This window comes from Henckelia pumila, chromosome 3, assembly GCF_033568475.1.
Source record: "Henckelia pumila isolate YLH828 chromosome 3, ASM3356847v2, whole genome shotgun sequence".
Taxonomy (NCBI): domain Eukaryota; kingdom Viridiplantae; phylum Streptophyta; class Magnoliopsida; order Lamiales; family Gesneriaceae; genus Henckelia; species Henckelia pumila.
Window position 1 is genome coordinate 31,277,767 of NC_133122.1, and position 10,648 is coordinate 31,288,414.

The following is a 10,648-nucleotide window of genomic DNA, read 5'->3' on the forward strand; positions in this document are numbered from 1 at the left end:
GATTTTCCATTTAATTCATCTTCTCAAAAGTTCATCCCACCACTTGGTTCAATGGATGTAATAATGTATTGATAAAGTACATTGGGATTATTGAAGAAATTGGATAGGATTGAAATAAATAATAATATGTTTGATTTGAATGATTAATATCGGGATTGAGTTAATGATAAATTAAAAAATTACTTTTTTACCATTTTCATTATAAATTTAAAATTTAAATATTATATTAATTATTAAATGTTCATTAATTTTAAATTCAAACCAAAAAATAATAATTAAAAATATTAATCAAACAGTAGAAAATAATAAATTTAATAATAATATAAATATAAATTTATTTTGATAACTAAAATATTAATAAATACTTTTTTATTAATTTAAATATTAAATAAAAATTAGTAACAATTACCATATTACTGTTAAATAAATAATATATTAATAATTAATAATAATTAAAATATGGTGAATAATAGTTTTATTAATTATTACATTTTCACTATTTTCAAAATAAAAATAACTAAATATTAATTAAAATATATAAAATCATTAAATTTAATAATAATAATATAAATGTGCATTTATTGGGAAATAGTAATAATAATACGAATATTAATTTAAACGTTAAATAAAGGTTGATAACAATATTAATATTACTGTTAAATAAATAGTATATTAATAATTATTAAAATATGATGAATAGTAAATAAAGTATTATAAGATTAGTTATATTATAAATTATATTTAAATATTATTAAATTAATATTATATTAATTATTAAAATGTCACTATTTTAATTTCCAAAAAACAAAAAATAACTAAACATGTTTTTTAAAATAAAAAAATAATTAAATTTAATAATAATATAAAAATTATTTTATTTATAATTAAAATAGTAATAATAATTTGAATATTCATTTTAATGTTAAGTAAAAATTAATAACAATTGTAATATTACAGTTAAAATTAGTTATATATAATTTATATTTAAATCATATTAAATTTATTTAATTTCTAATAAGAATTTGAATATTAATTTTAATTTTAAATAAAAGTTAATAGCAATTATAATATTATTCTTAAAATTATTTATATTATAAATTATATTTTATTATATTTCTTGAATTTATACTCAATTAAATTGTGGGTATTATAGGGAAATAAATTATCAAACTTAATACCTCCTCCCAATAAGGTATTGTTTATCCTTCACAAGAATGATAATAGTATCTACAATGAGGGCCAGATGCGGGCTGGGCGAGTCTATCACTTTCTCTATCATGTATACCAAACGCATGATAAGAGAGGGACTAAAAAATAATCTCATAACACGAGCAACTCTCATAAGATTTACATAAAAATTTTGTGAGACATATTTGTGACTCAATACAAGATCATAAAAAAATATTATTTTTTATGTCAAAAATATTATTTTGTATCATAAATATAAATCGGTCTCACATATATAGGTCAACAAAGTCATCTAACAAAACATCTACACTAATTTTATCATATCATTGATATTTAAAAATCCGTCTCTAAGCCATCAATCTCTTATTTATGTAGTGTTTGAGAGAGCTCCTAGAAAACACTTATTAGCTATTAATTTCACAAAATTTCAAAATTTATAAAGAAAAAGTTGAGAATTACAATTCCTAGAAGTTCATCCAAACAATATCTTAAAGTTGGTTATCCTCTATAGACTATAGGCCATCAATCTCTTATTTAATTAATTAACTCTTTTTTTTGAAATAATTAACTCTTATTTAAAAGCTCGCTTCTAGGTTATCGTCTAGTAAAATCAAATTTTATTTGAATAAATAACTAGTCGACGTGGGAACCATCTTATATTAATCTAAACCGTTTCTTGATTCTCATAATTCTTTCCTTTAAAAAAAAAAAACAATACATTATCAATCAAAATAAAAAAACGCGTAAGAAAGGAACAGAAATGTAATGTTTTTTTTCTTGTTTTCGTCATCATCATCACAAAATGAAAATTTTGTCTTCCAACCACAACCTCATTGTATTTACAATTAATTTTTGTCTCCCATGTACAAGCATTTTATTGAAATTGTACGTGTATAAAAAGAAAATCCATACAATATGGGAGAATAATCCTTGATCAAACTCCAGTTTTTAAAAAATAATCCTCTCAAGTGTATTTGAGTGTATTCAATCAAATGCACGGTGAAAGTGTTATTTTCTTTAAAGGAAAATTTGACCAAGCTGGTTATTTTACTAGTCGTCACAATTTCCCTTGTAAAATAATATTACATCATTTATCGACTATACAGTCTCCGTGTCAACTCCCTTTGAAGTTTTAAGGGAAAAATTCAAGCTCCCGATGGCGTCGTCGATGGATAAGAAGACAGAATCCTTGCCAATCTTGTCGATGAAGTGGGTGACTGTCAATTTCTCCATGACTTCAAGTCTAGGATTTATCAAAATCATCTGCAAAATGATTGAAATAATTAATATTGCAGGTTCATTTTTTTAATTTTGAAAACTATGAAGTACTGAATTGGATACATTTTTGAAAAACAATCACCTTGATCCCTTTGGCCTCCAAGCTTATGCGAACTTCAACGAGAGCTTCAACTCCGGTGTGGTCGACGGATGTCACACCTGCCACGGTTATCGTTCCGGTTAGTTCATATGTTTATACGAGTTTACCAGGCCAGCTTTTTCCATGTTAGCCGGGATCTAACCACGCGGGTTAGATCTAATATGTACAACAAACTCGTGTGACAACACATCATATCCAAAAGGTGGGAACAATAAAAAAAATAAATATTCCTAACTAATTGAATGCATTATATATAAAGAGTCCGGCTAGCGTGCGCGCGCACACACACATACAAGAAAGGTTCACATTCGCGGTATGTACTAACCTCCGAAGTCGAGTAGGACGTATTCAATGTCGTTTTGTGAATCTTTTGTCAAGTCTAATTCATCTCGAACCCATCTCATGATTCTGCAGATATATGCACAAAAGAAAAACTTAAGACATACCAAAAAAAAAAAAAAAAAGACCAATTACAAATGCATATATATAGAGTACCATCCTTTGATTAAAAGTACCTTTCTTTCATATAGTTTGCATTAGCAAAATACAAAGGTGACCCAATCTGCAGAGCCAGAACCCCTGGAACTGCACTCCCATGCGGATACTGCTCGATATCCCGATACAAGTTCGACTCCGGTATGTTCACCAGCTTGCAAGTCACAGGCCTTGCTATATACAACAAAGCCCTCACCAAGGACAGTCCAACCTATATATGGTTCAACCAAATTAACCGTCACGTTCCCCCGTTTATACGAAATTTTCGAAGAACATATATATAAAAAGATGTTAAACTCGAATTACCGATATGATGAGCCCCATGTCCATGCTTATCAAGGGAACACCGAGGAATGCAGACATGCAAATAAGGAAGTCGAATTTATCCGTCTTGAAGAGATGATAATATTTCTCGTACTCGATGAGGCCAAGCATTGCTGAGATGATAATGGCTGAGAGAGCAAGCAGAGGTGTGTAGCTAAATAGAGGGGCCAGCAATAGGAGGACTAGTAGCATGCACATAGATTGTACTACATTGGCCATTTGTGTTTTGCATCCAGCATTGAAATTCACTGCTGTTTTCGAAAAAGGACCTGCGGACATATTCGATGTCACGTTATGTGTTTGTAATTACTTCGAATCAGAAAAAGCTCAAAAGTACTTCCTAGAAACAACTCCAAACACTAATTATAGTTGTATGGTTCGTACGTACCGGTGGTTAAGTAGCACGAGGTGCATGATCCGATGATGTTCATCAATCCATAGGCTATCATCTCCTTGTTGCCGTCGATTTGTTCGTTCCTCACGATGGCGAAACTTCTTCCAATGGCTATCCCTTCCTGTCAAAAATTAACTTTCATAGTTCATATATGTTGGGAAATTTACGTTCATCGATTAATTTTAAGTTGCATAGCATATTTTAACATTATATTTCATATTTATGGGTAGAAAAAGAGAGACAAAATATGAAGTGTAATGAATGGAAATGTTACTTACCGCGAGTGCAATCATACCAGTGATAAGTCCAGCTTTGAGAGGCGCCATTAAATACTCAGAGCTAAAGTTTAAACGGTGAATGGAAATTTCATTTACTCCTCTTTTTAGAGGACCCACCTGCATCATTTTTATAATTTATCAAATCAGCAAAAATAAATATTGATGTTAATCGCAATCGCTATCTTTCAATGCACACCAGATAATTAGAGTGAATCAAAGTTATGATCGCTTCACATGCTCCATCCACTCAGACATAGGACTTATTTTACTTTTATTTCATCACTATTTTCTTTTGCTTCTCTACCTAAGTTTAAGGGATTTGACAAGATTAAGGTTTGGATGCCACTAAATTGTTATAAACATAACATATTTGAGATGCATTTGGTCTTGTCATGAAACAAGTTTTCTCCCCAAATTACCCCAAATTATTGATCTATCAGCAAATTGATGCATGAAAATCCATAAATCTCGAATTCGAGACTTAATTATCGCAAACTGGTCGAAAAATAATAAATAAAAAAATTAATTAAGAAGAAGACAACTTACAGTGGGGATGCCACGTTTTGCCGCATTAGAGAAATAGGTGTAAAGGCAACCAATAACCACTACTGTCATCGGACCTATGGCTGACACCCAAAATAACTTGGGCTTCTTCTGCTTCTGCAAGAATCACAAAATTACAAGTAAAATTTAATAATAATAATAATAATAATAATAATAATAATAATAAACATTTTAATTAATATATAATATTCAACTTACCACATATCTGGTGATTTGGAGACAGATGAGGAAAATCATACCAATACCGAGGCACTCCATCTTCCACTGCAAAAAAAATAAATATAAACAAATTAAGATCACATTAATCATCAGAAAAATACATTTGGAGATTAAAAACAAAAAAAAAAGACAAAACTTGTACACAAAATTAGATGGTCAAATTATAAGTTTGATCATGTTAGCGCAAAAAGAAAAATATGTTTGCCATTTCGTCCAATTTTCCGAACATGCTACGGTTGAAATTTTGAACTGGAGCGTATATTAGACTAAACTACCTCGTTTCTGTAGTGGAAAATGGAGTGGACAACAGAGACCAAGCCAGTTTTGGTGGTAAAGTGCTTCAATCCAAGCATTCCCTTCATTTGCTGGAAGATTATAAGCAGAGCTGTCCCTCCCATGAACCCCTGAATTGTTGAATGCGATAGAAAATCCACCAATATACCCAGCCTGCATTTACAACACAACAAATATCAGATACCATATATATGATCAAGAGCAATCGAGTACGAGCCGATAGGCATTGGGGGGTTTAGGGTTATCATACCCTTGAAAACTCGTACGGAAAATGAGGTGTTTTGTCAAAACACGTACGACATTCTTATGTGGGCAGTGTAACTCTAAATTTTATATATTAGGACTGAATTATATATAATTACCTTAATAAGCCCAGAACTGTCTGAAACAATCCAGAGAAAAGCGTGGCCGTGAACACTAAACTTGTGTACAATTGTATGTTTTCGGTCGGAGAAACTTTTTCTCCGATGGTATCGGCGATAAGCAACGAACAGGCCGCCACCGTTCCGACCGCTAGATGCTTCGAGCTCCCAAATACGGCATAGATCAGAGGTGGAACGAAACTCGAATCTGTACATGCATGAGCAACAGTTGTTCAAGCCATGCATGCATGGATATTAAAGAAAATCAATCAGGCAATACATATGAATTTAATTTAACATAGCAAATATGTAACAAGGATTCGATCGGATCGTGAAATAATTGATCACAAATTTATTTTTAGATTTTGTAAACATGTTGATATTCCTGTTAATTACTATTATCCGATAATTAATCCTGGTTTCTTTCCCTACCTAATATAAGTCGATTAATGGATAAATTTGATTTCCAGGATAACCATAACTTACCATCGATAATCACATATATTCCATATATAAAGGTTTCGATACTTTATCCATTTTAGTAGATTAATTATTTTCACAAAAACTCACGTGAAAAGGTCACCCAAAAAACTATTGATTTTTATTGTAAATATGGGCACGTTATTATTTCATCCTTAATAATTGGAGCCAAATTTCCTTAATAATTGGAGCCAAATTTGTTTTGATAGCTCTTGTTGCAATACACTAAAAGATCCTTGATTTACAACTTTTAGACGTGCTTAGTCCCCTTTAAGTTATCTAAAAGGATTGTTGTACAACATAAAGGTAGTATTTGCAATCTCTAAAAAAAAAAAATATTCTCGATAAATTTCACGTTCACCCCGAACAAATTAAAGATCAATGTGCCAATGTGATGAATGACTTACACAATCCAATAACAGGAGGGAGTTTAGCGAGATTTGCGTAGCTTATTCCTTGCGGGATGGCTAAGCTAGCGATGGTGATTCCGGCGAGAAGATCGTACTTGAACAAGGCAAAGTTGTACTTGGGGAGCCACTCGCAGATTGGAACAAAATATTGGACTTTCTTGATTATTCGCCTCTTCGCTGGCTCGTTCTTGAATTGGCGAAAAGGGTCGTCGGGGATGAAGGTTTCCTTTAGCTTCGATTTCAACACCGTCCCGAAACTTCGAGGGGCGTCGAAGTTCACTCTATGAGGATTATTACACGATTCACCATTGATCCCTGCCATGCCTGCTCAGTCGTTGGAATATTAATTTCTTTGAAACTGGATTTTGGAAGAGGAGAAAATTTGTATAAAACAATGTAATGTCTAGTATATATATGTGTGTATATATATAGTTTATGAAAAACAAAAATCACAATAGAATTCTACAATTGTATAATCTCAAATAGAGTAGTACTATTTGGAATCGAAGAATTCATGTACTATCTGAATTCTATTGTATGTGTAGAAGTAGAATGGTTTCTATAAAATACGTAAAATAGGAGATATTCTTGACTGATGAGCATATTTTGTGAGAATTTGACATATTTAAAATTTGTATGGATGAATGATGATAAGATTGTTTGGAAAAGTTTGTATATAAATAATTTTACATACTAGCTAGTGACGTGATGTTATATTTTTGGCAGCCAAATCATCAGTTATTATAAGTATATCGATCCCACAAAAAATCGTGGATAAGAAAATCATGCATAATTGGTGAAAACGGGATTGCATTTTATCGGAATTTTTAGATTAAAGTAAATCATAATTAATGGATAATGTATGGGATTGAGTTTGAATGAAATTATTTGATTTTTAGAGAAACTTTGAAACTTGGATTCCATATCTTACCATTATTATATGTATCCGAAATCTAATTTTTAAATTTATTTTTAGAGGGATAACTGAAATCCATTTCAATTAATATAAGAGATCTTAAATATAATTGTCTTGGATTCGTACGTAGTTATCCAAAAAAAAAATAAATAAAGGAAAAATGATTTTTTGGTCTACTAAATTTTCTTATTTTGAGTTTTGGTTCATTAAGATTTTTAAAGTTTCATTTTGATACACAAACTTTGATTTATTTCTTTATTTCTAAAAAAAATTAGTTTTATTTAATTTGAGTGCTGACGTGACATCGAAAAACGTTTGATATGACAATAAAATTGCTAACTTCTCCGATATTACGTAAGTAATTTGATCAAAATAGTCAAACCATAACAAGGTAATCATCCTCACTCCTCATAAATTAGACCCAATCAAATTAAGGTAGTATTTGCAACCTCTAAATCACTTATTTTTAGAGGTTGTAAACACTACCTAAATATATTTAAAGTGGATCCGATGCAAAAATAAGGAATATAGAAAGTTCTTTTTATTCAGAAAGACATGCATTTAAATATTTATCGTTAGAAAAATAGGAACATATTTACTACACAAGACAAAAAAAAGTAGTTTTTATGTTCGTAAGTCGTAACACAAAACTTCTTTATTTTTAATATTTTTATCACATAAGAACTTGTAGCCGCTATTTTTCGGTGCGTATTGGGTAAATCTCAGACTAACACAATATATTGCAAACCACGCTAGTCAGATAAACCGTACTGAACAAGTTTTGTGCGACAGACAAATCCAAAAAAATGTTGATAAGAAAATCGAACCCCTTACCACATGCCCCAAAACTTCTTATTTGGATATACATAAAGTGGACATTCATGTAATATGAGTTACTTTTGATCGGAAGTATTTCACTAAAAGAAAGAATGCGGAGAGACTAAAGGAATATTTGCAACCAAATAAAATCTAAAAATCACATTTATTTAGAAACTGCAAACATTCGGTGAGAATGATTGTAAATCTAGATTACTGAACGCATGATTTCAAATGAATCAATCAAATGCACATTATCTAAAGAATTTTATCTCTAAAAGAACAAGATTAAAAATACGTAAACCTAGAACAAAAGTGCACACACATATATGGGGGAATGAAGAAGAAAAACTAAATGAATCCCAGAAACAAAAGAAACCTAATAACACCCAATAATAATTTCATTGAAAAATGGACAAAAATCTTACCTAAAAGAGCCTTACAACAATATATGAAGCTTGGCCAATGACTGGTAAATCTTGGAGTTATCCCACATAAACACGATCAAATATACAATAATTTACAAAAATATTTCCGTTGCCTATATATATACATACATATATTCACAACAAAGTTATTCATAAAAACACATAGCTCGTATATGTATATATATACATAAGCAGTTGAAAGAAAATGGATATGTTCTGACGAACTAATCCAAATCTAATCTAAATTAAGAAAAGGAAAAGTATAAAAAAAAAAAATTGTGGTTATAAACAATTCAAAGGGTAAAAACAGATCAATTAATTGTCTGTCACCTTTTATTACATGAATAATAAATAATGATAGAATTAATTAGTAGTCAAGTCAAGATACTAGAGAATAGGAGAGTCAATGGCTTTAAATTCGGGGAAGAGCAAAAAAATATGTGCTCCCAATCATTATTCTGCATTTATTTGGGAACAGTTTCCATGTATCTGAGAAGGATTAATCACGTTTCCATGCATGGATCCCATCTGTTTGTTTCTTTCTTCTATTATAATAAATTAAGAAATTAAATATCTTTGTGACTATTTCTATATAGTTTACAATAAGTTAATTAGTTCAACATGTGTTAGGATATTACGTCAAGTATTGTGTCTAATAATCTACATTTGTTTTTACAATAGAGTTCATGATTTTTTGCGGAACTTAAATGTTATAATGTATAGATCACTAACGGACCCGGAGGGACATGCCAGCACCCAACCCGTCAAAATCCACCGGCCAGTTGCATTTACCACCTGTCATTTGGATAGGTTGAAAAATTAAATCTAAACCTCTTATTTGACAGTGCAAGGCGAGCGGATATATTAATTTTTAGTTATATTTGGAGGGTTGATCTGCAACTCGATGACTTGAGCCCAGATCCGTCGTATGTGTTGGACTGCTCATAGTTGGGTCACCCGCCCCATAGTTAGGCCACCCGTTAATGTATCAACGCTCCAGTCGTTTCATTACTGAGTGTGAGAGGGGTGTGTTGGTGTGTTAATTATGTCCAACATCGGTTGGATAAATATTCTGAAAGTTTAATATATAGACAAAGACAAATTTCCCCCTTGAGCTAGCTTTTGGAGTTGAGTTAAATCCAAATTCATTTTTTAATAGAGTAAAATGTATTTTGGTACATGAACTATTGGTAAAATGTGATATTGATACACGAACTATTGAAAATGGCTTAATTGGTACATGATCCAAATAAAAGGTCAATTTTACCCTTAATATGAATTAATATTATATTGATTAATTTTAAAATATCATATTTATTAAAATTTAATAAATATATATATATAATGATAAATAATTGTCAAATCAAATTATACAACAAATATTATAATATATTATTATGATAAAAATATAGATCACCGAAATCTGTTGATCTTGTGTTTAAATGATTGAAACAAACATATTTACCATTTTAGTTTTTCAATATTTGATACAAAAATTTTCAACATTACAGATTAGATCATGAAAAAACAAATCTCAAATAAAAAAATTTCATTTTTTGTCTCGATTTACGTACTTTTAATAACCCAAAATTTTTTTACTTGATTTAATAATTTATAAATTTGTACTTTTACCTCGCACTTGAATTAAATATTAATTAATAAATATTTATTTAATTATATTTTATCGTTATTAAATATATATTAGTCCTACATGCATATGATTTATTTATTGACTTTGTGGTTTTATTAATATATAATTTATATCAATTTTTTAAATGGATAATTATTTACATTGATAGAAAAAGTATAATTTCATTATATATTATTTATATTTTAAAAATATAAATAATTTATTAATGAGTATTTTTTTCATTAATAAATTATTTAAATTTTAAAATATAAATAATTTATTAATGAGTATTTTTAGTCCTACATGCATATGATTTATTTATTGAGTTTGTGGTTTTATATATATATATATATATATATATATATATATATATATATTAATTTTTAATAAATATGATATTTTAAAATTAAGCAATATAATAATAATTCATATGAAAGGTAAAATTGACCTTTTATTTGGATCATGTACCAAT

The 10,648-nt window shown here is 29.5% G+C and overlaps 1 protein-coding gene across 1 annotated transcript; it reads right to left on the reverse strand.

Moving 5' to 3' along the window:
- Window positions 1–2,106: 2,106 nt before the first annotated feature.
- Window positions 2,107–8,756, reverse strand: LOC140892632 (probable sulfate transporter 3.5). The gene is made up of 13 exons (XM_073301575.1): window positions 8,547–8,756; window positions 6,384–6,710; window positions 5,497–5,704; window positions 5,116–5,287; window positions 4,820–4,885; window positions 4,604–4,717; window positions 4,058–4,174; window positions 3,774–3,900; window positions 3,368–3,654; window positions 3,082–3,272; window positions 2,892–2,974; window positions 2,549–2,625; window positions 2,107–2,451 (listed from the first exon to the last, which is right to left on the reverse strand). Exons 2-13 carry the CDS (start codon window positions 6,706–6,708, stop codon window positions 2,287–2,289), a joined length of 1,932 nt encoding a protein of 643 aa, XP_073157676.1. The 5' UTR covers window positions 6,709–6,710; window positions 8,547–8,756; the 3' UTR covers window positions 2,107–2,286.
- Between the last annotated feature and the right edge of the window lie 1,892 nt (window positions 8,757–10,648).

Excerpts from the sequence above, each read along its gene's own strand:
- LOC140892632 (XM_073301575.1), bottom strand. The coding sequence starts at position 6,708 with ATGGCAGGGATCAATGGTGAATCGTGTAATAATCCTCATAGAGTGAAC. Across the intron at positions 4,886-5,115 it reads TTTTCCACTACAGAAACGAG|TGGAAGATGGAGTGCCTCGG; the intron begins GTAGTTTAGTCT and ends TTTTTTTTGCAG. Across the intron at positions 2,452-2,548 it reads TGGAGGCCAAAGGGATCAAG|ATGATTTTGATAAATCCTAG; the intron begins GTGATTGTTTTT and ends ATCATTTTGCAG.